The 26,817-nt window shown below is 46.9% G+C and overlaps 4 protein-coding genes across 4 annotated transcripts in view; 2 read left to right on the top strand and 2 right to left on the bottom strand.

Annotated features, from left to right (window-relative positions):
* The first annotated feature begins 6 nt into the window (after positions 1-6).
* Positions 7-6,407, top strand: RNF139 (ring finger protein 139). The gene is made up of 2 exons (XM_026043999.1): positions 7-179; positions 4,015-6,407. The coding sequence occupies exon 2, from the start codon at positions 4,074-4,076 to the stop codon at positions 5,823-5,825; it is 1,752 nt and encodes a 583-aa protein (XP_025899784.1). The 5' UTR covers positions 7-179; positions 4,015-4,073; the 3' UTR covers positions 5,826-6,407.
* A 237-nt stretch (positions 6,408-6,644) lies between these two features.
* On the bottom strand, positions 6,645-16,283 carry TATDN1 (TatD DNase domain containing 1). The gene is made up of 12 exons (XM_026044000.1): positions 16,262-16,283; positions 15,965-16,030; positions 15,283-15,332; positions 14,460-14,523; positions 13,113-13,256; positions 12,963-13,005; positions 10,224-10,309; positions 10,094-10,134; positions 9,567-9,643; positions 8,927-8,997; positions 8,249-8,375; positions 6,645-6,854 (listed from the first exon to the last, which is right to left on the bottom strand). The coding sequence occupies exons 1-12, from the start codon at positions 16,281-16,283 to the stop codon at positions 6,752-6,754; spliced, it is 894 nt and encodes a 297-aa protein (XP_025899785.1). The 3' UTR covers positions 6,645-6,751.
* NDUFB9 (NADH:ubiquinone oxidoreductase subunit B9) lies at positions 16,282-19,727 on the top strand. Its single transcript, XM_026044004.1, has 4 exons — positions 16,282-16,463; positions 16,767-16,959; positions 18,853-18,966; positions 19,562-19,727. Exons 1-4 carry the CDS (start codon positions 16,282-16,284, stop codon positions 19,691-19,693), a joined length of 621 nt encoding a protein of 206 aa, XP_025899789.1. The 3' UTR covers positions 19,694-19,727.
* A 3,343-nt stretch (positions 19,728-23,070) lies between these two features.
* Positions 23,071-26,817, bottom strand: part of MTSS1 (MTSS1, I-BAR domain containing) — a 99,708-nt gene continuing 95,961 nt past the window's right edge. Inside the window, 2 exon segments of the mRNA XM_026043995.1 lie at positions 23,071-25,261; positions 26,401-26,675. Coding sequence (XP_025899780.1) covers positions 24,636-25,261; positions 26,401-26,675 — 901 coding nt within the window. The 3' untranslated portion in view covers positions 23,071-24,635.

Genomic DNA, 26,817 nt, shown 5'->3' with positions numbered 1-26,817 from the left:
GGCGGCGCCGGGCCCTCCGCAGCTGCCGTGGCTGCGGCCGGGCCCGCGGCTGCGGGCCGGGCTGGAGGTCGCGCTGAGGGTGCCCAGCCTGTTCCTCATCGACGCCATCTTCAACTCGGCCCCGCCGCCGGGCGGCTCCGTGGGCGCTGCGCTGCTRGGCGTCCTGCTGCGGCTGCTGGGTGAGACGCGTCCCCCGCCGGCCCGGCCCGGCCCGGCCGCTGCTCCCTCCCTCCCCTCGCGCCCCAGCGCCTCTTTTAAAAACACCTTTAAAAAAAGAAAAACATACTGAATTATTTATACGTTTTCCCGTGCCGCCGGGGCCCGCCCCCTCCCCCCTTCCCCTGTCTCTGACCCCTTCTCGCCGCTTCCTTCGCGCGGCCCGGGCCCTGCGCGCCCTGCCCGGCCCCGCCGGCGCCGTGCGCGTCCTGCGGCGGCCTCGGCGCCTCCGGCCGCGCCGCGGCAGCCCGGGGGCCTCTGCGCCTCGCGGAGGTTTCCGCGGGAGCCCCGCGGCCTCGTGCTGAGAGGTCGAGGGGAAAGACACGAACCTGGGCAGAGCTTCGTGAAATGTGCTGCTCAGCCCCTTGTTCTAGGAGTGGCAGCCCAAAAAGGCTCGAAATTCGATTTCCAAGTGAAACAGCAGTGGAGAGGTCTCTTGAAACCTGCAATTATTATTATTATTATTATTATTATTATTATTATTATTATTATTTTAAATTCTGGGATACTGACTGAAAATCACTTGCATAAATCACTGTGGGAGGCTGTTTCCAGTAGTGCATCTAATGTCATGGGAGGCTCCTTTACGCAAGGTTGGGCTTAAGGGGTTGTAAGCAGCATGGTGCTAAGAGCTGACCTCGTGGTGCGGAGTTATCCCGGGCTCCTCGTGGGAAGGCGCGGAGGAAACGGCTCTCTGGAGGCCGGTGACACGCTGTCTGGTCCGTTGGGCTTTGTGAACCAAGGTCCTTCCTTGCGTGACCCAGGAAGTGCCTCGAAATTAAGTCCGTGTCTGTCGAGTGGAGGATGTGTTACTGGATCGTCTCTCTCAGGTGTATGGTAATGGGATTAGGTGATTAAGGAGCTCCTCAAGATTGTGTCCGTGTGATCCCCTTTCTGGAAGGGTTTGAGGAAAGAGGTGGGTAATCTCGACCTCCTGCAGGAAAGCGTTGGGAACAGTTTGATACCAAACAATCTTGTACCTTAAGACAAGGCCATAAAATTGTCCAGGACTCTTAGCTTCTCAAAATTAGGTGAAAATCAGCATGTAACTACCTAAAGCTGATGTTAACGACCTTCTGTGTGGTTCAGGCAATGGTACTTACGCACGTGTCTTCCCGGTCCGAATTTAAGGATAACAAAGTTGTTGAGATAAACTGAGTTCCTTGTTTTGGATCATCCTGTATTTAAATATTGGCGAAGTTGTCCCCCTTAGTCCCTCAGGCTTTGAAAGGCTGATCTAACTTTTCCATAGCAAAGTGCTGTTAAGAATAGGATAAGCAAACAACTTGCCTGTAAATACCTAGAGATATGTGATAGGTTTTAGGGGTGACGTTGAACAGCTCAGAAATATTCTGGGTGTATATTTTGCTTTGAGAGTGATAAATACAGATTATTATTGACTTGATTTCTTTCCCCCCTCCCCACACTTTCCATGAAGTAAGTTAATTGGGTTCTAAACAGCGTGAATGTAAGTTGTAAAATGGTAGCACTTTTTTTTTTTTTTTCCCCTTCCGTTTCTGCTCCTGGTTAACCTTGCTTTGTGTCCCATGCAGGCTGTTTACCTTCCGTATCTCTGCAGATTTTGTAAGCRGCTACCAGAGAACCTCCACCTCGGGATTATAAAACAGCTGTGTCAAAAGCCGCTCTCTCCTCAGCGGGGTTGCTGGTTTCTGGTAGTCGCTGCAAATGCTGAGCTTTGCCCAAAGATGCAAGAGGAAAGAGGACATCTGGGGCTAGGAAAATGAGTGTGGCAGTTCCATGTGATTAAAATATTACAGTGTGGAGATAGCTGAATGCTGTAATTGACTGAAAATTCAATTCTAGCAGAATTCTGGTGTTTCAGTCACCGTGTGCAGCCTTGGGGGTTCCTTCAGGGGGCTTTTCTGCAAAGCTTTCACAGAGAAACGCTATTCCYTTTTCCCCCCCCTCTCCAGGGGGACAAGTAAGTGTGATCTTCTTGCTATGACTCATTATAGGACGGGTTTTAGGTGTGTGGGTTGCATGCAAAAGGTCAGTATTTTAAGATGACCTATAGTATTTAAGTACAGACTTGTTACTACAGCTGCAAGGAAGAGAAACAGATTTTGTAACTTGTTGTTAAGGTATTTTTCAGAGCAACTCAGTCAGTACAAAGTGCATCTCATTTGCCAAAAAGTGTCAAAATTATGTAAATAAAGATGATGATAGAGTTATTTGGGTGTTTTCAGYGACTTCTAAGGAAAGGGAACAAGCCTGTCACTAATGTTAACTTACCCAGAGGTGCTTACTACAATACACGAGCAGCTGCACAGCCTGGAGACTGACTGAGAGGCCCAAAACGAAGGCGTTTGCTGGAGAAAAAATGTTTAAGGAAGTACCTGGAAATAGAGCCCTACGTGCTGTGTCATTCAGCGTGCCGGGGCAGGGCACACGCTGACATTCCTGCTTGGAGAGTGGCAGGGCCCAGTGTCACGCAGAGGTGCAGGGCACCCGCAGGCTCCTGGGCCACGTGTGTGCCTGGGCACTTGCAGGCAGAGGTTATGGTTAGCAAAGAGCAGATGCAAGACCCAGGTCTGACTTGTAGTGGGTAGATACAACTTTGCACGAGTATTTGTTAAGCTGAACTGCTCTTCCCAAGCTGCTCTTCCCTGTATGACTTTTGGTTCAGGTTGTTCTAACAGAAATGCAAGCAGGAATTGCAGAGAGCCTGTCCTTCCTCCCGTCTCCTTCTCCCCACGCTAAGCTACAGCAGTTTGTCAGTAGTTTGATAGTTCCAGTAAAAATGCCAAAAGGTGTGGGATGCAATTAAAATATTTTGTTATGCACATCATTATGCCTCTTGCACAATAAAAATAACTTGGTATTAATAAAAGTTAAAAATGAGACCTTATAAAAATTACTTGATGTCATAGCAGTGAGCTCTCTGTCCAACTTTAAATAGGCTGGCCAGCTTAGTTGCCCCATTCCTCGTCTTTCAGCATGGTGCCTCTTGTGGCAATTTGTTGACTGAGATATTAATGACAGTATAAGGGCAAATGGTAATACTTAGCCATGGTTTTTATGAAAATGAAAACCTTGAAATCCCCMTAGTAATAATGCAAAAGCACCATATTCGATGGAACATACCTTTTTACTCTACAGTGCTAGTTATGTGCCCATTTTACCTTCCGTACTCTTACCATTTTGCTTATTGGTAACAACTGAAATAAATAAAGACCATTTTTGCTGCTGTTGATTTCACTGAARTTTCCCTTAAGGGATAGGGGAAGTAGAAGGTTGTTATTAGCCACAGCAGCTTGATTTTTCACACTGTCTGACTCAGCAGCGTTTGCTTCAGAGTAATGTCAAGAACGTCTCAAAGCTCCTTGCACGGCGCTTTGCACCTGACTCCTGCCCCTGYTTAGTGCCAGGGTTTGGCTCCCCTGTTATGGAGACAGTGCTTAGAGTTGCTTGGACTGCAGGTTCAGTAATTAGGTGAATTAATGTTCTTAAGGCAGGAGAAATGAGTAAAACTTAGTTACTTTAAATAGAAAAGCAAAGTTGTCACTGCTGTGGATTGGAACTGCAGATAAGCCTGACGGTTGTGGCAGTGCGTGTCGCCTTTGGGCCGCAGCTGCCGGGCACTGAGGTATTAAATGCAGATTAAGTGGTTCTCTTGTCCGCTGGAAATGGCACCATCAGCAATGTACAGTTTGAACAGCAGCTAATAGGAGTAATTTGAAAGCAATACATTAAATAATCGTAGCTCAAAACCTAGTACATAGGGGGTTCTTTTGTGCAGTTTCTGCTGAGAACTAAATGATGTCAATCTGTTTTCAGGTGTCTTTGTGTCCAGCGTTGTTCTGGTCTTACAACAGCGAGCACTTTTCAAGTTTTATATGATGGCCTCGGCGTTTCTGCTGGCTGCAACTTCAGTGTTGGTGAATTACTATGCTTCTTTGCACATAAACTTCTACAGTGCCTACTACACAGCGGCGTTCGGAATCCAGCTCTTCCCTCATAAAGGACCGTCGCTCTGGATGGCGCTTTCCATCCTGCAGCTCATCTTTGGGATTGGATACGTCACCTTGCTCAACGTGCAGTCCGTGCACTCGCAGCTCATCATCTTGGATATACTGATCCCCGTGATTGGTTTGGTGGTTGAATTACCCGTCAACGTGCGACAGACGCTCGTTTTTGTTTCGGGCCTGGTTCTGACGCTGAACACCGCAGCCATTTTGGTTATGAAAATTAAATGGTTCTACTACTCGGTGAGGTATGTGTATCTGCTGGTGAGGCACATGTATCGCATTTATGGATTACAGCTATTGATGGAAGATACGTGGAAAAGGATTCGGTTTCCAGCCGTGCTACGTGTCTTCTGGCTAACGAGACTTACAGCGCAAGCTGTGGTATTAACATATGTTGTAAAGATGGCAGAAACTAATCCAGAAGAAAAATTCTTCCTAATATCATGGGATAATTGTTGGGAACTGATTTGCAGTCTGATAATAAGTGGGTGTGATTCTACTTTGACTGTGCTAGGCATGAGTGCGGTGATTTCCTCCGTAGCGCACTACTTGGGCCTTGGCATCTTGGCCTTCATCGGCTCAACGGACGAAGATGACAAAAGGCTGGGGTTTGTGGCGCCCGTTTTGTTTTTCATCCTGGCTCTCCAGACCGGTTTAAGCGGACTGAAACCAGAGGAAAGATTAGTCCGCCTGAGCCGAAACATGTGCCTTTTGTTGACCGCAGTCCTGCATTTCATCCACGGGATGACAGACCCTGTGCTCATGTCTCTCAGTGCCTCGCACGTGTCGTCGTTTCGCAGACACTTCCCCGTGCTCTTTGTTTCTGCTTGTCTCTTCATCCTCCCCGTTCTGCTCAGCTACGTCCTCTGGCACCACTATGCACTCAACACGTGGCTTTTTGCAGTTACAGCCTTCTGCGTAGAGCTTTGCCTAAAAGTCATAGTTTCTATTACTGTTTATATATTGTTTATGATTGATGGCTACTATAATGTGCTGTGGGAAAAACTTGATGATTATGTCTACTATGTTCGCTCAACGGGCAATATAATCGAGTTTATATTTGGAGTAATTATGTTTGGGAACGGAGCGTACACCATGGTGTTTGAGTCGGGGAGCAAGATCCGTGCGTGCATGATGTGTCTCCACGCCTACTTCAACATCTACCTGCAAGCGAAGAACGGCTGGAAGACTTTTATCAACCGCAGGAYGGCTGTCAAGAAAATCAACTCCCTTCCCGAGATCAAAGGCAGCCGCTTACGCGACATTGACGACGTGTGCGCCATCTGCTACCACGAGTTCACCACGTCGGCTCGCATTACGCCCTGCAATCATTATTTTCATGCACTTTGTCTGCGGAAGTGGCTCTATATTCAGGACACGTGCCCCATGTGCCATCAGAAAGTCTATATTGAGGACAGGGAAAACGCCAACGTCTCCAACAACAGCGGCTTTGCGGYGCCGAACGAAGACGCGGGGCAAGCTGCGGAAGAAGCTGCTGGTGCTGAAAATGACCGAAATGAAGATAATGACAGTTCGGACAGTGCCGAGGAAGAGGATGACTGTGTGGAAGAGCACTTGAATGAGACTCTTAACGTTGACTCTAATTCTCTTGGTGATTAAAATGTCCTTTACTAAACCTTGAGGTATTTGTTTAAAATTGACTTCAACAGAATAAAATTATCACTTTGTAGTTATTCTACTTAAGCACAACGGCAGTATCTCAATGTTGAGTCTGTGAATGGTGGTTGTTTACTGTGGTATGTGCTACTGTAAATATACCTCGACTATTTGCTGGTCTCTTTCATGGCCACCTTAAACTTATGTACATTATTGTACATGGAATAAAATGTTTTCACATGTTTTTAAGATGGTTGGAAAAACACTCTTTAATTGATGTAGTGCTGTGCCGTGCCAAAGACTGTATTCCAGGAATCCCCGAGCAGCGAGGTGAAGGTGCAAACAGAACAGTGAGGCAGAAACTGTTCAGCAGGGCATGTTACAACTCGAGGACGCCTGAACCAAAGCAGCTTCACTTACAAAGGCAGTATTAGCAGAGCTTTATGGCCATAGCCTAGTGAGCTGGGTTAAAAAAATAAGTAAAACTTTACTAACCTAAGGGTTTTTGACTTAATGTTACAGCACTTGCATCCATGAAACAAAAATCTCAATCTGCTGAGCTCTCTGGTAACGTAGTAAAGCATGCAAGTGAGTTGTTAAAGGTTTTGTTGCTGCATTTCTCTGTTAGCGTGGAGATTTCTACCTGGGAATTGAGCCACCTGCCACATTCAGCTCGTACGAGGCAGAGGTACTACGAGAGTTGCTGGCTTGGACTGGCCTAGACCCTTAGCCTTAATCTGGATGCAAATGGAACAGGGCTGAGAAACCGCACAGAGACCACCTTTTTTTTTTTCAAAATCATCTTTAATCTTGTTTAAAAAAAAAAAATACTGGCTTCATTGCTAAGAATGTTTAGGTATGATTGTTCTCAAGTTTCTTCAGTACATTTACTGAAGTTACACTGAGTAAATATATAAGAAAAAACCACCTTATATACTTGGAAAGAAGACTTTAATAGTGTTATTATATAAAGTATTGGCCAACTCGAGTGGATCGTCTTCTCTTACTGCTGCCATAATTTCCAATATTTGACTAAAAAAGAGAGAATAGTATTAGTGAACTCAACAGTGAATATTCCTATCTGCTGCATGTGTATGTACCCAAATAACATTAATCTTGAATAAAAAAGCTATTCTGAGAGCACCAGGAAAGGGGCTTGGACATGCAAATAGCTTCACTCTTAAGTYACTAACTTTTATTCCCTTTACATCAAGCACTGGTTGCTCACTGGTACAGATTCATCTTTGGTCTTTTGACTCTTGTTTGGAGGTGATTAAACAGCTTTCTGTTTCAAAGAAAGTGTCACTTTGTGGGTGTCTTTATGAATAATTTATTTTTTCACACTGAAATTTATCAGCCTCCTTTCAAGGCTAAAACTGCAGCCTCTCCAGACACTAGTCTACTCAGTCATACTAAAATAATGCATCCTCTGTGCAACTCTCRGTAGGTTTCGTATCATCAACCCAAATTCTCAGGCTAAAGCTGATGAACCTCAAGGCAGTTGTTGGTGCTTTCTGGATCTTGCATCTAACTTTCCTAACAGCCAGACTTCCTTTTTGAGGAAGGCAGTGTAAAGGGGCCTCAGACTGTGTCTGGAACACAAACCACTTCTTCCCTAATGCAGAAGCAGCCTCTTTCAGGCCCTCTCCTGGGCTTTGCAGCCAAACAACTTCTTGAGATAAGAGGAGGCTACTAACTTGGTATCTCAGAGAAGCTAAGGGGCAATGAGGCTATTTAGCCTACAGAGAAGTAATTTTAAATGACCAAGAATTTAAACCTTGAAGTGGTTTCGTAGGGCTTGCACAGCTGTCCTCCAATGGATACAAGCAGGAGTAGCCCGTTACTTTATTGGTCATGTGGAATCACTGCAGGGGAGGAGAGCAGGAACTTGAAGGCCAACATTTTAATGAAGAGAGTTTCACGGATGCTGCTGTAGCTGTATTTTTTTTTTTTTTACATGTCTATAAGCAGCAGGATCTCCAGCAAAGCTGAACACGGGCAAGTGGGTCCTGCCTCCTTAGCCACAATAAAGGGCTGCAGTCTGATGTCACCTGCCACAAAACACCCATTCTCATMATTCTTGACTCTTCCTAAGGCTTAAGAGGTTCTCTGCTTACTAATCTACAGCTAATATGGGCTATAATTAATTTCACAGAGAGAGTCCTTCTGGAGTAAGACTGACCTAYACAAGATTATTTTAAAAGAGCGAGCACCAAAAACTGGGTGCTGCTGGAGGGACTCCATGAGCTTCCCATTCTGGGGCTTCTGAAACACCTTCCCTGTAAGCTGCAACCAAGAYAGCAAAGATATGGGAGGAACAGGGGAGTTAAGATATTAGAAATCATTTCCATTTACTATGTTTCCCGTGAAATGATTTTTTTCCAACTTTAAGATTTTAACTATTTTAAATAATATAATACACTTACATTATATGGCAGGGTTCGTTCCTGTCCTTCAAGCAGTGCCCTACTTCCCATTTCTTTTTTGTAGGAAATGTGGTTTTTATGTACTTTGATCCCGCGTGAGTATTCTTCACTCCACACCAAGGGGCATCTAGTTTCATTCAAAAAGACATAAGTATTTAGCAGGCCTTACAGTCACTTTATAAGAAAACAAATATAGCCAGTCAATTAAATAAAGTGATCCTTGTCCCAGGATATATGTGTGTGTGTGTGTGTGTGTATAATATATATAATTATATATTGCAGCCTTCTTTCCTATTACTCCATTTACAGAATGAGTGCTTCCAGACACCATTACTGCGACCCTTGGCAAGGTCACAGTAGTTGGTATTTGACACATCTACAGCAAATGAGATTCTAAAAATTATTCAGCAGGATTTGGGTATCTAAGTACACAAAAAGGACAGATGTAGATGATTTTCTGCATCCTCACCCCTACTTTCAGGAAGGGACAAGGCAGCTCAGTCTTTCTAGCTGAACATGAGTATTTCTGGAATCTGTTCACTGCTTGCTCGCCTGGAGAAAAAGGTTCCTCTCCCGCTTTCTTAGTCGTGACTCTGCCCCATCACTGCTGCCCAGGCACATCGCCTCCTCCAGCAGAATTTCAGTCATAAAAAGCGTGATCAAGACACAAGCTCTTACCGGTCTCTATCATTAATCGCTCACTAGGAATGGATTTCATGGTTTCCAAGTTAGCTTCTGTTTTCAATGAGCTAGAAAAATCACAGGAAGAAGGTTTTTATAGAAGTCATTATTTTGCCCATTGAAGTATTCTGTAGCAATAGGCAGCTTCCTAAACAATTTCCTGAGTGAATGAAACCTGCTTCAGCTCAGCCTAGCAAGGGGCAGAATTCCTCCCTCCAGCACCCAGCTGAYGTCAACCCCACAGCCTGCAGCCAGGCCCGCCTCTGGCCAGACGAATGCTGAAAATTCAGGCTATTTAACTGCTCTAGGAAGCTCATCACATTGCATTCAAATTACTCCTGGGTTTGACAAGGCAGCTTAGAATTACAGCATTTAAACCGGCCTCGAAAGGACGGCTTCTGCACTACTTTATTTACAAACAGGGATTGAAGGACAGCGGGAATTACCCTCAGACTCGATTAACTCACTGAGCTAAGAACTTTCTGTAGCTAAGAGCTTTACTGTAATGARTGGGATTCTAACTCTGTCAACAGATAATCGTTAAGAGTCTGCTGAGCTCTGAAGACTTAGAAGAAAGCAGTGAGAGTTCAGGAGAGCTAACATTCCAGAATCGTTTCCATTCCTGAAAAGAACTTACCAGCCATTTATTCCAATATAGAGATCTAAATCTATTAGAGCAGCTGCTTCTTCCTTCGTGCCATCAAAAGAATGCACCTGGAATATATTTACATATGTCACCATTTAAAGRCTCAGCAGCCCAAAGGATGTGGTAATTTTTGTGATGCGAATSCCCCCACTGGTGCCTACACAGGACGGGGGAGAGGCCAGTGTCATCTCTGAGGCGCTTACGCTGTCCTCTGAGGGGCCAAGAGACACTGCTCCCGTGGGCTGCCGAGCTGTGCTCGGCCTATCCCCTCACCCTGCAAGAAGGTGTAGCAGGAGCAGCAAAAATAAAAACACTGGAAGGGATAAAAACACTGGAAGGGATTGAAAGGTGGTTGCTGATTTGTAAGAACTTGAATCATGGAAAAGGAAACTGGACTCCCTGGGAAACAGGGAGTTCCTTACGAGGGCCTAATAACTCACACTCAGGCCCTCCTCTCCCCGCCGTATCTACACAAACCTGTATCTGCACCTGAGGGCTGAACTCAAGTCTCTACTTACCACTCCTCTGACAAATCTATCTCTATTTCTTCTCATTATATCTGTGAAGGCAAATGAATAAAAATCTAAGTATCTTTACAGAAGAAAAGGGCAAAAGATTCCCCAATTTTTTTCATATTCAGCATGTTACCTAAAAAATCAGCATGTGAGTTTCTACAGTGGAGAAACATTGGCAGCCGTGTTCGTTCTGCCAGGTCAAACTGCTTCTCAAAATATCTGTAAAAGACAGAACACTTAACCAGAATTTGGTCTAAGAATAAATACACATAACAGAAACATTTTCCATTGCTTTCATGTTTTTGCCTTCAAGAATTAGAGCCATAATGGATTTGCCATTAAAAARTTGTTATTTGTAGAAGGATTTAAGAATTCCATTTTAAGAGGTACYCTTTCACATGATATATTCATGTATTAGCCATCTACTTTGGAAGACAGGTAAGAAGTGGCAAGAATGGCAGTACTGGAAGAATTTATGCCACACAAGTGCTCTGCCAGAAGCTGCCCCTTCCCTGCTTTTTTGGTTGCTTTCTGGGGAAAGGAGGGGGGTTAAACTAAAGAACTGCCTGTTTTCTCCATGAAGTTCAGGAATGTCAGCAATGGAAGTCAGCTGTGGAGAGATCACACAGGAGCCCATCTCGAGAGGSCCATGTAAAAGCTGGGAACGTGATGGTGCTATGTCCACATACTGCACTCAAACTGACAGAAAATGGGAAAAAACACTGCTTTATGTTTTCACATCAAAAAAACAAGGGCAATACAGAACAAAGCCAATGCAAGTGGGTTTTAATTTTTTTTTTTTTTCAGTTTTCACTATCTTCTTTTTATTATCATGTTACTATTTCTCTGATATAGTTGGGTTCTCTAGCAGTGCAGATCTTTCACATACAGCATGTAAACCAGCGAGAGAAATGAGCTGTAAYGTTAAAAAAGACTTGAAAATTCACAGCAGGAATTACAGCTGCTTAGTATTTTCTAGATACAACACATTTTTAACTGCAACTCATGATTGCTCAAGTGGTTAAATGACTGAAATAGCTTGGTTTAAAAAAATAACTTTTTTAAAAGCTTCTGTCATATGGAAATTTGGGGAGAAGGGTGGTGCTCTTGAAGGTATTTAGGGACCTGCAGAGGGAAGGATCTGCCTCTCTCAGCAGCAAGAGAGTTCAGTGCCTGCTGCTACTTAGTCCGCCAAAGGGAGAGAGGATGTGGATGGGGAAAGAAAAAAACAAAGGGAAAAAGAGAGGCAGGCAAAGTGTGAAGAGACCAGACGTGCTGCAGTCAGCAYGGCAACTCCGTAAGTCAGTGGGATCCAAGCCTCTCTGCTTCCACTGCCTAAGGAACAACGTCTTTTAGCTCTTAGACTAGGAAAATGTTATTTATTAGGCCTGTTCTGTGTTGCCTCTCAATCCTGAAGTTTGAAAATATTTTTGCAACATGCTTATTTGCAGCTTTAGTTTTGACCATAAAAATAAGATTAGAGGCCTTATTTTAAGTTTTGGAATCCAGGCACCCACGCAAGCTGCTCGTGCTGAGGTAGATGCTCTCGAGATCAGCAYATCTGGGTCCATGTGAATAACAACACACATTATTTTGGGTGGCTGCCCCCACCTTTTGGTTAAAAAMCCCTCATTTCCACATTGTTGAGTCCCCAAAACTCAGCACAGTCACAGCAGAAATGACATAACTAGATATTTCTTGATTTATAACATCATTTAAAATGTGGTCATTTAAACGACCGCAGAATCACCATGACAAAAAAAGCAAAGTGAAAAGAGGGCATAAACAGTCCATTGGGCTGTTTCAACACTGGAGCTGCAGCGCATCCAGAYAGAAAAAGCAGATTTTTTTAGTCCTTAAATTTGCCTCTCGACAGCAAGAGGGCAGTAAGAATCTTAAAATACTTAAGATATCCCAGCAAGGTTTGAGTTTGCCACAAAAGAGAAACAGATTCTCCTCCAGGCTGTGCTTTGCTGACCTTGTTGTGCATCAATTCTATCCCTAAAAGAGGTTCTGCCCGCTTGGCTGAACATGACCCTATACAACCGGAGTGCTACAAAGATGGGATTAACTCTAAAACCTGCTAACAAGCAGGACTGGAAAGAGAACACCGCTAACCACCGCCCCCCTGTGACTAACGGTACTCAGCACAGGGACCCATTAATCCCTCCCCTCTTGAATTCATCACCTACCTTTCTCAGACAGTTACTTTTGTAGGCAGAGTTTAGCAGCACAAAATGAGCTGATTTTAGGACTATGCTGCTTTCTTTCCATTCAGTACCACTGCTGCATATATTACAGTACTATATTACTACATATATATTACATATGTATATACATACATATACACAACAGTATATACTACTACAGTATATCACTCACCAGCTCCCCAAATTRCCTTTTTTAAATCAGTTTTCCTCAAAATGCCTCCTCCCAGCTAAGCCCTTACTAAAAGGCTCGCTCTTGTCCCCTGCTGTCTGGGCTACTTGGCAGCTCTGCTCCCCATCCCCTCTTCCTTTGCACCCTTCAGTTCTGCTGCCCTCCTTGTGAGTCTCTAGCAGTTCTTGAGCATAAGCAAGAATGAACATTTGTCACACTCAGAAACTTAAAAGTTGACTGATTTCAGGAAAGGACTTGCTAAGTCAATGCTAGGCAAGGAGTTTGGTAAAACTTAGTGCTTAACTCTGCTTAAACACAGGCCTCTGTCTTTAATTTCACATTTCTGTCTTTTTTTTTTTTTTCTTTTCTTTTTTTTTTTTCTCTTTTTAACTTCAGTCTAGGTCTGACAAAATGTTACCTGGTACAATACAAGATGGAAATTATTTCTATAGACTACTACCAAGTCAATTCATAGTTATTAGAAGTTTCTTACTTGAGTTGGGTGTCCTTTGGGCAAAATTCTAATCTATCAAAATCTACAAATAGAGAGAAGAAAACTCAGTTAGCTAGTTGTGATGGTTTTTTGTTCGTTTGTTTTAATAAAGGAAAAATAACCATTTTGAAGTACTAGGTCAATGCTTACCCAGGCCACATTCCCCAACTGCAAGTATTTTTGTCTTATTTTCCTCAATCAGATTTTGTAATTCACATAAATACTGATCAGGGTTACTCTGCTCAAATTCTCCACAGCGGGTAGGATGGCAGCCAGCTGTACTGTAAAACATATCTAAAGCAAGAAAAAAGAAATGTATAAAAAGCAAGAAAAAAGAAATACATAAATTACAGCAACTGTCTGGATTTATTTTTAGCTCTTAACTTTAAAAGAAACTTCTGAATGTCTTTTTATTTTTTGATGGTTCTATTAGTCTAATATTTTTCTACTGTAACAATGGCAGACAGTATCTCTATAGASGTCTTATTAGAGCATGTCATTTAATAAACTTTAAAACTGCAACTTGCAGGTGAGTAATTACTCTGTGGGAGAAGCCCTCAAAGAGAAATATGACTTGTTCAGAATGAATTAGGTTTCCCCCAGCTGGAAAATTTGTAGATAGCACAGCAGCCACCCTGCACACCTCCACATTAGCACAGAATTAAAATATCTGGCCTGATTTATCTAAAAATCTAATTAAATACCAGAACTAAGAGAACTGATCAGTGCCTTTATGGAAGATGTAAACACATGAAAAATACTCAAGCACATAAGGGCCAGAACAATGTCACCTAACGTTAAGGCCAGTCCCGCTTCACTGGGGGCAGAAGGAAGGAGAGGTTGGGCCAGTTCCCTCCTCAGGTGCATTCCAATCATTCCAATTCCAACATAAATTATTCTAAATCTGTATTTTGTAAGCTAAACTTTAACATACATTCAAGCAAACAAAAGTAATTAGCTGAATAATATTTGCCAAAGGGAAAAAAAAAAGTGGGATACTTTGCTTTAAACAGAAAGAAATGGAAACTGGGAGAACTGGAAAAGAGAAAGATATCTGCCTTCTTCATGTGGGTTGTGATAGCTTGGTAAGAAGAAGAAGCAAACAAACAAAATCCCACCAAGTAACACGCGTTGCACAGAATGCAATCATTTTGGCTATGTCTGGGAGACTTGTCCATTCAGAACCCTGCACACTTTGATTCTTCTAAGCATTTGTATTTAGAAATTACAACTCGAAATACAGATATTTAGAACTTAGAAATACAGATTAAAAACCGCAGGAAAGACTGATTCCCTCCAACACTCGGGGATCTAAGTAACAACACGAAGAAACTCACACACAGTGCACTCATCCCAATCTACAACAGAATTTGTTTTTCAATCTGAGATTCTATCAGAACCTCCAGGGACACATTCCTTCAAATTCTTCATACTGACAGAGAAGACTTTTTTTTTTTTTTTTGACTGACAGAGAAAAAATGTTTAAAGTGAGGATACCATTAGTCTGTGCCAGCTGCAGCGCATCTTTACTATCTTGCAGACTTCCACCTGTAATCAAAAACTTGGAAGAAGAGAAGTTCTGTCATCAACACACTCAGCTTTGAGCAAACAGAGAATGCTTAAGAAAACACTCAGATACAAATTACAAGACTAGAAGACAATAAATGCTAGTATATTTAAGAAAAAAATCATAAATTAGTAACAAACCTCAATATTCCCTATAAGCTAGTACTGCATTACTAAGAACTAGGCTGGACTTTTTTTCCTTATCAAGTATCTTCCATACCACTTTATATCACTTAATAAGTTAAATGCTTCTATTTGCAGCAATATTAACTTCATTGCACAGTGACTCAAGAAATTTTACTTTTCTTCTGCACTAAGAATGGCATTCAGAAAAGCATTCTGCCTGTCTTACAGCTGGAGAAGCAAACAACCAGAAAAAAAAAAAAAAAAAATCACAAAACAACCCAAACATGGGCCCATCAAACAAATTAGATATATTGGAAAGCAGTTAAAATACTAAGCAAAATTTGTAATTATAAAAAAAAATTACCTTTTTAACACCAACTTTGACTGCTCTCTCTACCACATCTAGAAAGTCATCTGCAAGAGTTTACAGAAATTTTTTTTTTCTTCTGCAAGAAGAATGGCATTCAGAAAAGCATTCTGCCTGTCTTACAGCTGGAGAAGCAAACAACAAAAAAAAAAAAAAAAAAAAATCACAAAACAACCCAAACATGGGCCCATCAAACAAATTAGATATATTGGAAAGCAGTTAAAATACTAAGCAAAATTTGTAATTATAAAAAAAAATTACCTTTTTAACACCAACTTTGACTGCTCTCTCTACCACATCTAGAAAGTCATCTGCAAGAGTTTACAGAAACATCACACGTTAAACGTGAGATTTTACAGTATAGTTTAACTACTTCTGAACTACAAACCACTTTCCTGCAGTCAAAATACATACACATTGTGGGAAAACTTTAAACCACATTTGATTAATTCTGTAGAGGGAACAAATGAACGCAGTAATTGAAAATCTGACTCAAATCTGAGAAGTCAGTGGATTTTTTTCCTGTGTTTCTACAGCCTGCTTGATTCTACCTGTGCATCTGAAGAACATGAGAGCCAAAAAGCACCAGTTATAGTGAGTAACTGGCTCAGCAATGCAATATTGTGACAGGTCTGATGTTCCCTACGGCTCAGGCCAGTGTCTTTCGGGCTGTTGGGGCCTCCTGCTACACACACAACAGCAGCAGCTCCCTTTTTTCTCTAGAGGCAGAGTTACCTCTACAGCAGCTCAAGAGAGGCTGAATACAAAGGAACGCATATCTCTCKGAACGTGTAATTTATTTTGGTACAGTTTCCACTTCAAGCACTTGTAAATAATAAACCTCCAGCCTTTGAAGAAAAGGAGAAATCCTAACCTCACCTTCTGAGGACTATTTTTTGGAAAGGGAAACCGTGCCTTCCAACAGATAAAAGGAAATATTCACCTTGATGTTTCTGCGTTCCTCTGTAGACGCCTCTGAACGCGGGATCTGCCAGGTTGACGCCAATATCTACCGGGGAGAAGGGCAGAACCAGCGGGTGAGGGCGGCGGGCGCTGCGGGTGCCGCTGCGCGGCGGGGAGGCTCATGACCGGCGATGTCCGCACGGGCCCCGGCCCACGGCAGCGCTCCCCACCGAACCGAACCGCGCGCTCTCCTCTGGGTTTTCCTCAGGAACCCGCCCCGCACCCGCACCCGCCACCCCCGCGGCGGGGCCGGCCACGGCGCCCGGGCCGCGCTCACCGATCAACTTGGCGCGGCTCATGGCGGCGGCGCGGCCGCGTCTGCGCCTGCGCGGCGCCCGCCGCCTTCCCGCTCCGCCCTCGCGCCGCGCTGAGGGGAGCGGAGGGCGCCGCGACATGGCGGCCTACCTGACGCACCAGCAGAAGGTGCTGCGGCTCTACAAGAAGTCCCTGCGGCACCTGGAGTCCTGGTGCATCCACCGGTGAGCGCGGCGGCGGCGGCGGGGCCCTGCCGGGGGGCTCTCGTGGCCTGTCCGCCGGCTCATTCCTCCTCCTGCCCTTCTCAGTCATGGCGGCGGCGGCAGGAGACGCCTCCGCGGTCGCAGAGCGGCCTGTGCCGCGGGGAGAGGCGCCCTGTGACAGCAGGGACCCCTGGCCCCCCTCTGCCTTCACGCGGGGGTGGCTGGTGATTGAAGCTGCTCTGCTTTGTTCCTTGTCCCCCGCTCTGCCTCCGTGTCCTCCCCGTCCTCCATGCAGCTCCGTCCTAGYGTAACCTCTCTCCGCAGAGACAAGTACCGCTACTTCGCCGTGCTCCTGAGAGCCCAGTTCGACCAGCACAAGCATGAGAAGGACATGGTGAAGGCCACGGAGCTGCTGAAGGCGGGAGAGCAGGAGTTCTGGGAGAGGCAGCACCCGCAGCCCTACATCTTCCCCGACTCGCCGGGGGGCACGGCCTACGAGCGCTACGAGTGCTACAAGGTGAGGCGGCCGGCGGGGCGCTGTGCTCGGCCCCCTCGCTATGGAACAAAAAAGGGGTTTCAGTAGCCTTTATAGGCCTGCTGCTTGTATTAATAGAAGGTTTTGGAACACAGGCAGTTCCATCTCCATGTGAGGAAGAACTTCATCACTGTGAGGGTGCCAGAGCCCTGGCAYAGGCTGCCCAGGGAGGCTGTGGAGTCTCCTTCTCTGGAGATCTTCCAAACCCGCCTGGATGCTGCCCTGTGCCCCATGCTCTGGGTGTCCCTGCTGGAGCAGGGGGTTGGACTGGATGATCCCTAGAGGCCCTTCCAACCTCAGCCATGCCGTGGTTCTGTGATTCTTGCTGGAAAGACCTCCTGGCTGCTTGGTGGGCAGGAGCTGCTGGGTGCAGGGTGGGACAGAGGCAGGGAAATGTGGCAGAGCAGCAGGAGCAGCGCCCGTGGTGCTGCCCAAAGGCTGCTCTCAGCTGGGCCTCTCGGGGAGCCTCTCGTCCCTCCATCCCATTGCTCCTCCAGCACTTACAGCAAGGTCCAAGCCATCATTGATGATCATTTGGTCATGATCACAACCCTTGGTGTGCTGCAGTGCTAGGTAAGTGYTGGAGAACCATGGAACATTAGTCTAAAAGAGTCACATTATTAGAATTTAAAGTACCTTTAGAGATTTTTTTTTTTCCCCTCCATGTTGTATTATTTACAAATAAACTTTTTTTTCACTTAAAAATGAGGTGTTTTGACTTTTTGGATATTGATTGTTTTAGTATATTTTTAAATAGCTGATAAAGAGATTATGCATCATTTCTTTTCTCCTGCATTTTGAAGAAAATGCYGATACCCAAAACTAGCCCTGATGAGATCTGTATGTATATGGAGGCTTATGAAAGGAAAAAAAAAATGACACATGTGTTTATTAGAGTGGAAAAAAGGGGAAAATTTAGGAATGAGTATTGAGGAAAGGGAYAGCTAAGTTAATACCAAAGTCTTTGGCATTTAATAATAGTAGAAGTAAGAATAGAGCTAACAATAATTAAGAATCCAGACAGGAAAGATGTTGGCTAAGAAATATATTCTGAGTTTGGTCTTGATATAGAAATTTAAGATTTTTTTATGCTTTCTTTTCTTATTTTCCTTGTTTTTTATGCTAGTGCTATATAGCTAGTGCTATATACCTAGAACAGGTATCATCTCAAGGATTTGGTTTGCTGTGATTGTTTATTGTGAATGCAGCTGCTTTAAATGTAATTTTTAGATCTGGCTCTGATGAGTTTAGTTGGCGTTTGCTGCGTGTGGAGAGGTCTGTGTGTGTAAATGTTTCTGTTAAGCCTCATTGGTGCTGAGAAGTACAGCAAGAAAATGGAAATATCACAGAACGGCTGAGTCTGAAGAGGTCACCTGATTAAAAGCTCTTACAGGCCACTCATTTCTGAACAGCAGTAGGCTAGAAGTGAGCTATTGGGTTCTCTCTCTCTTAAAGAAAACGAGTTGTGAATTAGTAGCTTTGGAAAAGCACCTGTTTAATCCACTGCCTTCAGGAGCAGGAGGGAAGAAATGAAATCCCTTCTATTAGATGCAATTACCTGTGGAGCTTTAAAGTAACCTGAGGTGACTGGGATCAGTCTTGGGGCTGCTGCGGTGTAAGCAAGTCCCTGTGGCTTTTGGTAACCCATTAAACCAAGATGAAAAGCACTGACCTCTGACGTGGCTTGTGATCAACAAGSCACATAACTCCTCATTTGTGTTTTCATGCAGTGCTTTATGATCTGTTTACCCATTTTAGCCCTGGTTTCAGTGAGGGAATTGATTTCTTTGTTGTGTACATATCTCCATCTATGTTTTATCAAGGACACCTGTGATTTCTTTTTTTTTTTTTTTTTCCTCCTCTCCCTGTTGACAGGTTCCTGAGTGGTGTTTGGATTTCTGGCATCCCTCCGAGAAGGCAATGTATCCCGATTACTTTGCCAAGCGAGAGCAGTGGAAGAAGCTGCAGCTGGAGAGCTGGGATAAAGAGGTCAGTTCAGCACCAAATTCAGAGCCCCTGCAGCCAGCGAGTGTCTTGTGTTACGTGTTGGTAGCTGTTCTTGAAAAATGCGCTAGGAGAGAGCAGTGAGTGTCAACTGCAGCCTTAGTTAGGCTGTGCTTTAATAGAACTTCACTCAGCAAGAAACATCTGCTTAACTCTAAGATGCATGTGCAGGTRTCAAAATTCTCGAATGCTGCTGGAGGCCTGAGGTCTCCTCCGACTTGCCTGCAGGTTGTTCAGGACTTGAATTATTTGGAAGCTTTCAGAGCAGCAAGGGAATGCAGTCTGGTTTTAATGTGCAGTGGGAGACATCAACTAGGAAGAAACACAAGGATCTTTTACGAGAGAAGTTTTGCTTAAATTACTAGAACTCCTTTTTATTGACATGAGTGTGCAGGGAGTTTGTAGTTACACTGAGTTACAGTGTAGTTACAACATGAAATGTGTGTGTCAGCTTCGTAGAAGAGGTTGGTGGCTTGTCCTTTCCCCCCGGAGCTGAGGCCGGGTTCCCTTGCTGTCTGAGTGCTTAAATCCCTGTGAGTTGGTGGTGGGCACTGAAGCCCCGCTGTGTTTTGCCTTCCAGGTGAAGCAGCTGGAAGAGGAAACTCCCCCCGGCGGCCCCAAGACGGAGGCGCTGCCTCCGGCGCGCAAGGAAGGGCGCCTGCCGCCGCTCTGGTGGCAGTACGTGACGAGGCCCCGCGAGTCCCCCATGTGACACCGTCCCCTGCACGGTGAGTTGGAGCGCGCCCCTCTGCGAGCCGCAGCACGGAGCCCCACGTGGCACCCAATAAACACGAGTGAAACTCAACGGGAGGCGTTTGGTGGTGTCTCGTCCTCCTGCTGTTGTCCTCCTAGTGTTGCCAGCGAGTGGAGGGAGGGGATCCTGCCCCTCTCCTCAGCTCTGCTGGGGCCACRCTTGGAGTATTGGGGGCAGTTCTGGCCTCCCCAGGACAAGAGGGACGTGGAGCTTCTAGAGAGGGTCCAGTGGGGAGCAACMAAGATGATTAAGGGACTGGAGCGTCTGTCGTGTAAGGAGAGGCTGAGTGAGTTGGGCCTGTTCAGCCTGGAGAAGAGRAGGCTGAGAGGAGATCTGATCAATATGTRTAAGYACCTGAGGGGAAAATGTAGGGAGGAAGGGGCCAGGCTCTTCTCAGTGGTGGCCAGTGAGAGGACAAAGGGCAATGGGCACAAGCTGAAACACAGGCAGTTCCATCTCTGTGTGAGGAAGAACTTCTTTCCTGTGAGGGTGCCAGAGCCCTGGAACAGGCTGCCCAGGGAGGYTGTGGAGTCTCCTTCTCTGGGGATCTTCCAAACCCGCCTGGATGCCGCCCTGTGCCCCGTGCTCTGGGTGTCCCTGCTGGAGGGGCAGGTTGGACTGGATGATCCCTAGAGGTCCCTTCCAACCTCARTCACTCTGTGATCCTGTGGTTCTGTCAGAGCTCGTTCGAGCAGGCCTGCACGGTGGCTTGGTACCTTCTCCATGTGTGTGTGATGCTAGCGGGAGCGCCGGGCTGCGCGTCGGGATTCCCAGCGCCAGAGCTAACTTGCTGAAGGGGAACATAGCCCGAGAAGGTTGATCCTGCTGGAACTTGTGATTTTGCAGATAAAAGCTGGTCGCTGCCTGACTCGGATTTCAGCTTCTGCCCCCACTGCAGCCTTCTCGTGTAGGTGCCCTCGACACTGCTTGCGTCGAGCCTGAGGTCCCRGAGGAAGAAGAGGAGGAGAAAGGCACAGGCAGAGCTGGCTGCCTCTTGCAGGGTGCTCGTTGTCTGCACTGCGTGGCAGGGGAAGCTGAGGTGTACAAGGTGCCCGAGGGCAGGTACTGATGACAAGGCAGTTGCATCCTGCCCAGCTTGGAACTTTCACCAAAATCCTAATATTTAATATGTAATTTTAGTGCTCAAAGACAACTGTTTTAAAAGGAAACACCACCCCATAATGTGTGGCTTGAAGCTCTAATCCCTGCTTTCAAGCATGAGTAGCAACCACTGCCTCGGAAGGGTTAAAACAGAGGCAAGGTCAGTAGATAGCTAGGAAATCGATGAAATCTAAGTATATATATGTGTGTGTATATAAAAATATACATATTTTTCCCTGAATAGTTGGTCTTAGCTGCAGTACAGAATGACAGGTTAACTTTCTTATGCATAGGTGAGTTCCAGTATCTTTCTTCCACAAGATGGAAAAGGTTACAAAAAATTAGTTCCTTTCCGCAGGGACAATCAGGTTAATAAAATCGTGGCCTGTGGAGGGTACTGGGGAGRAGAAGGTGCCAAGGGTGCAGCAGGAAACATGCAATTAATCTGCTGCCTAATTGGGGAGCTAGAGCTGGTGGCAGAGCAGGAAAGGTGTCTCTGTGGCTGGCTGCTCCCATCAGGCAGAACAGAACCAGCCCAGCTTGCTGTGAGAGGCATCGCAGAATCACAGAATTGCTGAGGGTGGAAGGGACCTCTAGAGAYCATCTAGGCCAACCCCCAGGGACACCCAGAGCTCAGGGCGGCATCCAGGCGGGTTTGGAAGATCCCAGAGAAGGAGACTCCACAGCCTCCCTGGGCAGCCTGTGCCAGGGCTCTGGCACTCTCACAGGGAAGGTTCTTCTCACATGCGGATGGAACTGCCTGTGTGTCAATTTGTACCCATTGCCCTTTGTCCTCTCACTGGCCACCACTGAGAAGAGCTTGGCCCCTTCTCCCTACATTCCCCCTTCAGGTACTTAAACATATTGATCTGATCCAGGGCAAACAGGCCCAACTCAGTCTCTCCATGTCATAGCACRGAGCCTGGCTCATCAGTACATGGCATGGGCAGAAAGTTGCAGCCATGCAGACCCAGCAGGAATGAAAATAGGGCCCTTTTGAAGACCCAGCTGCTCTGCAGCCCAACCACCTTGACCTTGCCCGCCTGACAGATTGGAGACTCCCAACTAAACGGGATCTAYGGCAGGGAAGGGAGCAGCCGAGGCRGCCGCGGCGCTCGCAGGTGTGGGGGTCACTGCCCAGCAGCGCCCGCGCTCGCCGCAGCACCGGCCTCCAGCAACGGGGGTTCCAGGTCCACGCGCAGACTGGTCACCTGCATTCCCGGCCAGAGGACAACCGGCAGGGACAGCAACACAACGAGCAGTTAAGGGCAAGTGCCATCATCAGCCTCGCCAGGTTCCTTCTACTGCTCTTTCTCCATCATCAGCCTCTCCAGGTTCCTTCTACTGCTCTTTCTCCATCATCATCCTCGCTGAATTCCTTCTGCTCTTTCCAGCAGCCGTTAGTAAAAGGCAAGTACAAGTTTTGAGGGCTCTCTTGCTCCCATTACGTGTATGAAAATGGTAGCTGAAATTCAGATGGAGTTTCCATGGCCATGAGTGGTTTGATGAAAGAAAATGTTAAGAAGAAAGCTCTGGAAGCAGAAAGGATATTAAAAAAAAAAAAAAAAAAAAAAAAAAAGACACCCAAAATACCAAAGTTTTCCAGCAGTTCTTTATTCATAATGTAGGCTTAAGCAATCATTACAATGTAGAAGGGAGACACACTTACAGCAATTATTTATACCAGTTTAGAACAAAAAACTGCACAGGGAGAGCTCAACTCTCAGTACAAACTAGCAACTAAACCACAATAATTTACCATTAGAAACATTTTATTTTTCAGCTGTGACACTGCTTTTACAATATGCAAAAACACAAACAATAGAACTATCCAAAGTGTTTTGTCACATTCTTTCTACATTGAATTTGGCAACATTTTATATTAAATTTTACGGATTATACTAACGTTTAAGAACTAAACAAGTGAAAAGCTGTACTCCGGTACAGTTACATCCATTTATTCCAAAGGTTTAAATAACACTTTTAACTATTGAGATTATCTCCTAGCAGTTTTTGTTTATGCAAAAACCATCTCCAAGCCTCATTTGCACAATGCATCAGCTACTGTGTCAAGATTGGTGGGCTACACCACAGGCACTACTGTTTATTATATTCGGTAATAAGGAGCTTGTTTTTCAAAGAAAGGAAGGTTTAATATTTTCTAAGAATCATGCCTTTTTTTTTTTTTTTTTTTTTTTTTGATTTTTTTGCTGTTAAGCAATGACAAAAAACAACAAAAAATAATGTTTGCAACCACAGCAGTGTAAAATGTCCTACCGACCACAGCGAGCACACAGTTACGAGAAGTTTCACGTCCAGGGCAGTTATGTATGAAAGCAGAMGAGGTTGTGGGGGACGTGGGGAGCCAGGGGGAAGGTGCGGAGCCCTGGGGGAGCGCCGGCCCCTGGGGCAGCCCGAGGCAGCGCTCCGGAGCCTGCCTGGGCCCTGCCCCTTTCCCTGGGCCTCGGGGGGCGGCTGTCGCGGCCACAGCTTGCTGGTATTTCAAAGAAAAACCTAACTCTTAGCAGTTCTATCAACAGCTTCCAAAAAACACGGACTCAAAATTCCCCAAAAAAACAAGGACAGAGTGGTTGGACTCCCCGAACATCAAATAAAAAAGAGTTTCTCTCCCCCCCGCCACCCCCAACCCCTTGTTTTATTTAATAAAAGCCAATCGACTGCCATTTAAAAGGAGGTTAGAAAAACAAGCCCCTGTATTGGAAAGAGACATTCGCGGTTTCTTAGAAGACCAGCTGGTTCCGCCTGTCACATGGGTACCAGTTTTCGTAAAATATTTGGGTTTTCCAGGGCGCCCAGCCTGCTGGGCACGCTCACACAGGAAGGCATTTGGATAATGATAACAGCTATGAACTCCCTGCCTGCATTTTTTGGAAAACCGCTTTCACGCTGTAACCGCCTTGAGCCTGTCGACCGAGCAGGTCCTGGGTGAAGGGAYGGGGAGCAGCCGGAGCCGGAGCCGGCGCCGGAGCCGGGCCGGCCCGCGGGGGCTGCGTGCCCGGGGCTGAGAGCTGCGCTGTGCAGTCGCAAAGAAACGCGGAAAGAAACCCCCAGAAGGCTTCGAAACACCCTACGGAACAAAACACTGCAACCCAGTATGGCTTATTCTGATGCATTTACCATGAAGCTACTAGTAATTAACCCTACTAGCCTACCTTTGTGCAACAGCAGCTGCTAATTCGATGGCATCTCCCTCCCCCCACTACCCCCAATACTTTACACCAACTGCAGGATTCTTCCTTGCATTATATATTGCTTTTATTATCATTTTTTTTAATTTTTCCTGCTTTTCAAACATCTTAATACTTAAATGAGGATCTAATTCCTTACTGCTCGACTTAAACTTGAAAATAAGTCCCGCTGTTTTTCTTTTTAACCTCACTATTACAAGGCGCTCTACAAAAGCTTGCAAAAAAAGCCAAATTCATTAAATCCCTTTGCTGAAGAAGTTAACTACTCAACATTTGTGTTTTTTTTTTTCTCCTATGAGTCAAAACTTTACAAAGAGTTATAAAAAAGGTAAATGGGATTTGGCACCTTCAGAGAAAATTAAAAGTGTAACTTAGATCCCAAAAAAATGCAGCAACAAAATCGTTGATATTTACAAATTAAAACACCAGCGAAGATGACGTCTCACTACGCTCTTTCTTTCACCTTGTTTTCCTTTAGTACTCTCAGACTTATTAGCGAGTTTCCTACAAAAAGAACCCAATTTCACTGATGGGACCGGGAGGGGCGGCGCCGCACGGGCCGTCCCGCAGCGTCCGTGGCGCCGCGGCCCCTAGGAGATGCGCGGCGCGGAGCGGTCGTTGGTCGTGGTCTTCTTGAGGCGGACGCCGCGGCGGATGGCGTGCAGCATGTCTTGCCCCCGCGCGGCATCGTCGCCCTCGTCGTCGCCGCCGTCCTGGCGCTCGCCCTGCTCGCCCTGCTCGGCCGCCGCCGGCCGCGGCGGCTCCTCGGCCGCGCTCAGTTTGTGGCCGGGCGCGTTGGCCGCCGCCTGGCCGCCCCACGAGGGGCAGGGCGCGATGGTGCCGCCCTCGGGGCTCTGCTCGGCGCCCTCCTCGGCGCCGGCCGCCGCTCCGGGCAGCCCTCCCGGCACGTCGGGCACCGTGGGCGTCTTGACGGGGATCACGGGCGTCTTGATGGGAATGGGGCCGGCGCCGATGGTGCCGCGTCGCACGCAGGGCTTGGTGGAAGGCGTCCGCCGGATGGTGGCCACGCCGGGGGGGGCGGCGCCGGGTCCCAGCGCGCTCGGCAGACCTGCAGTGGAGGCAGGACGCTTGGTCTGAAACATTCTGCGATAAGACTGGCTGATGTCACTGTTTCTTGGGATGGTGGAAGATTTGTCAAACTCCTGCTGCTCTGCCTCCTGGTCACCACTCACAGAGAAATAATCATAATCTGAAACTGAGGCCAAAAGACACCGTTAGGAACGAGCTGGAGAAGACAGCTGGCTCGTGTCATCGCAGCCCCTGCGTGTACCCCAGGAAGCCTGGAGCTCAGCACCGACTAAGGGAGGTGTCACCTCAAGGAGGAAGAAAGCCCCAAATCGTGTGACCAAGGTTTGAAAAAGAGGTGACTGAACCCAGACAGGAGGGTGGTCTGAAACTAAAGCTGCAGCAGGGCCAACGTCTCTGCAGAGAGAGCAGTTGCAGCTGCATCTTCAGGCCCTCCTCTGGAAAGGGGCTAATGAARTAACAGGCACTCAGTGTTTGTTACCCAGGGCTTAAAACCTTCAAAACCTGCATCCTGTGTGATACTGCCGTAGATGCAGATGCTGAAGACTGTCTGTGGCCAGAAAGCCTTTTGTACTTTTGGGACCAAAAAGTATTTCGAGGTGGGGCACCGGGAGGTTTGGGGGGCTGTGCACAAGCGATGGCAGCAGCAAACATGCTCATTTTGCAAACCCAGGGTATCCGACAGCTCAGTCTGAGCAGTGACAACTGCGTGCAGGTGCTTCCTTGCACAGGGCTGCGGAGCCCGACACCACCAACCTCGGCCTCTCTCACCTTGCTCCTAGCTCCAAAAACAGGCACCAGAAATTCCAGGCCTTACTTTACCTTCCCAGCCAGGCCCACTTAAGGTCTCCAATGGAGATTTCTGCTTACGTAGGAAATGAAAGCTCGTGAGGGGAAACCAATGGCAGACTCAGAGTTACTGACAAAGCAAAAAGCAGAGTTTGGGAGCGCAGCTTCGCTGAGACAACCGCCCACGAAGGACGTTGCCACCACGAGAGGTGCAGGGTGCAAACCCAGGAACACTYGGCTTATCCCATTCAATGTAATTCCAGCCTTTTCTTTAAAGCCCCATAGCACCCTTATGCTAAAGCTCTTTCTAGTAACGTTGCACAGCACATGGAAGTTCAGCGCGCTCTGCAGCAATCCCACCAGTGGGGYTAACAAATCCAGATCGCTCTCAAGCTGGAAAACCCTTCAGCAAACGAAGCCCCCCTTTCCCCTCCATTTCCCTCCCTGGCACCCTCAAGGTGAGGCGGGGGCGGGAGGCTCCTCCCCGCTCCCGAGGGCGTCCCGGGGCGGCGCGGGCACCTTGCGAGGGGATGGTGTCCTCGGAGCAGCACGGCGTGGTGGTCTGCGTGCTGTAGCCGCTGGAGCACTGCAGGGAGTCGCGGCTGCTGCGCTGCGTGTCCAGCTGGAGGCCTCTGCTCAGCGCCAGGGCCAGCTCCTCGCACGCCTCCATCTCCTCGCCCTGCCGCGCGCGGGGGACACGTTACCGGCGCGGGGCTCGCGCGGCGCGCGCCGCCCTCAACCCCCTGCCTCCCACGCAGGGCCCGCCGCCCTCCCAGCCCTGCGGCGCCCAACTACTCACGACAGCTCAGAGAAATTCGGGGGTTTTCGCGGATACCCTGAGCTCCACCCCGAGCCGCCCACACGGCTCCCGCGCCAGCACCGCGGCGGCGCCCGGGGTGCCCCAGCGCGAGGGGCGGCCGCGGCCGCGCGCTCACC

This window comes from Nothoprocta perdicaria, unplaced genomic scaffold, assembly GCF_003342845.1.
Source record: "Nothoprocta perdicaria isolate Ctin4 unplaced genomic scaffold, notPer1 scaffold_345, whole genome shotgun sequence".
NCBI classification, from domain to species: Eukaryota; Metazoa; Chordata; class Aves; order Tinamiformes; family Tinamidae; genus Nothoprocta; species Nothoprocta perdicaria.
This window is presented reverse-complemented; position numbering and strand designations above follow the sequence as displayed.

Excerpts from the sequence above, each read along its gene's own strand:
- TATDN1 (XM_026044000.1), bottom strand. The coding sequence starts at position 16,283 with ATGAGCCGCGCCAAGTTGATCG. Across the intron at positions 16,031-16,261 it reads GAGCCGCGCCAAGTTGATCG|ATATTGGCGTCAACCTGGCA; the intron begins GTGAGCGCGGCC and ends TCTCCCCGGTAG. Across the intron at positions 13,006-13,112 it reads AGTTGGGGAATGTGGCCTGG|ATTTTGATAGATTAGAATTT; the intron begins GTAAGCATTGAC and ends CTCTATTTGTAG.
- NDUFB9 (XM_026044004.1), top strand. The coding sequence starts at position 16,282 with ATGGCGGCGGCGCGGCCGCGTCTGCGCCTGCGCGGCGCCCGCCGCCTT. Across the intron at positions 16,464-16,766 it reads GAGTCCTGGTGCATCCACCG|AGACAAGTACCGCTACTTCG; the intron begins GTGAGCGCGGCG and ends CTCTCTCCGCAG. Across the intron at positions 18,967-19,561 it reads TGGAGAGCTGGGATAAAGAG|GTGAAGCAGCTGGAAGAGGA; the intron begins GTCAGTTCAGCA and ends TTTGCCTTCCAG.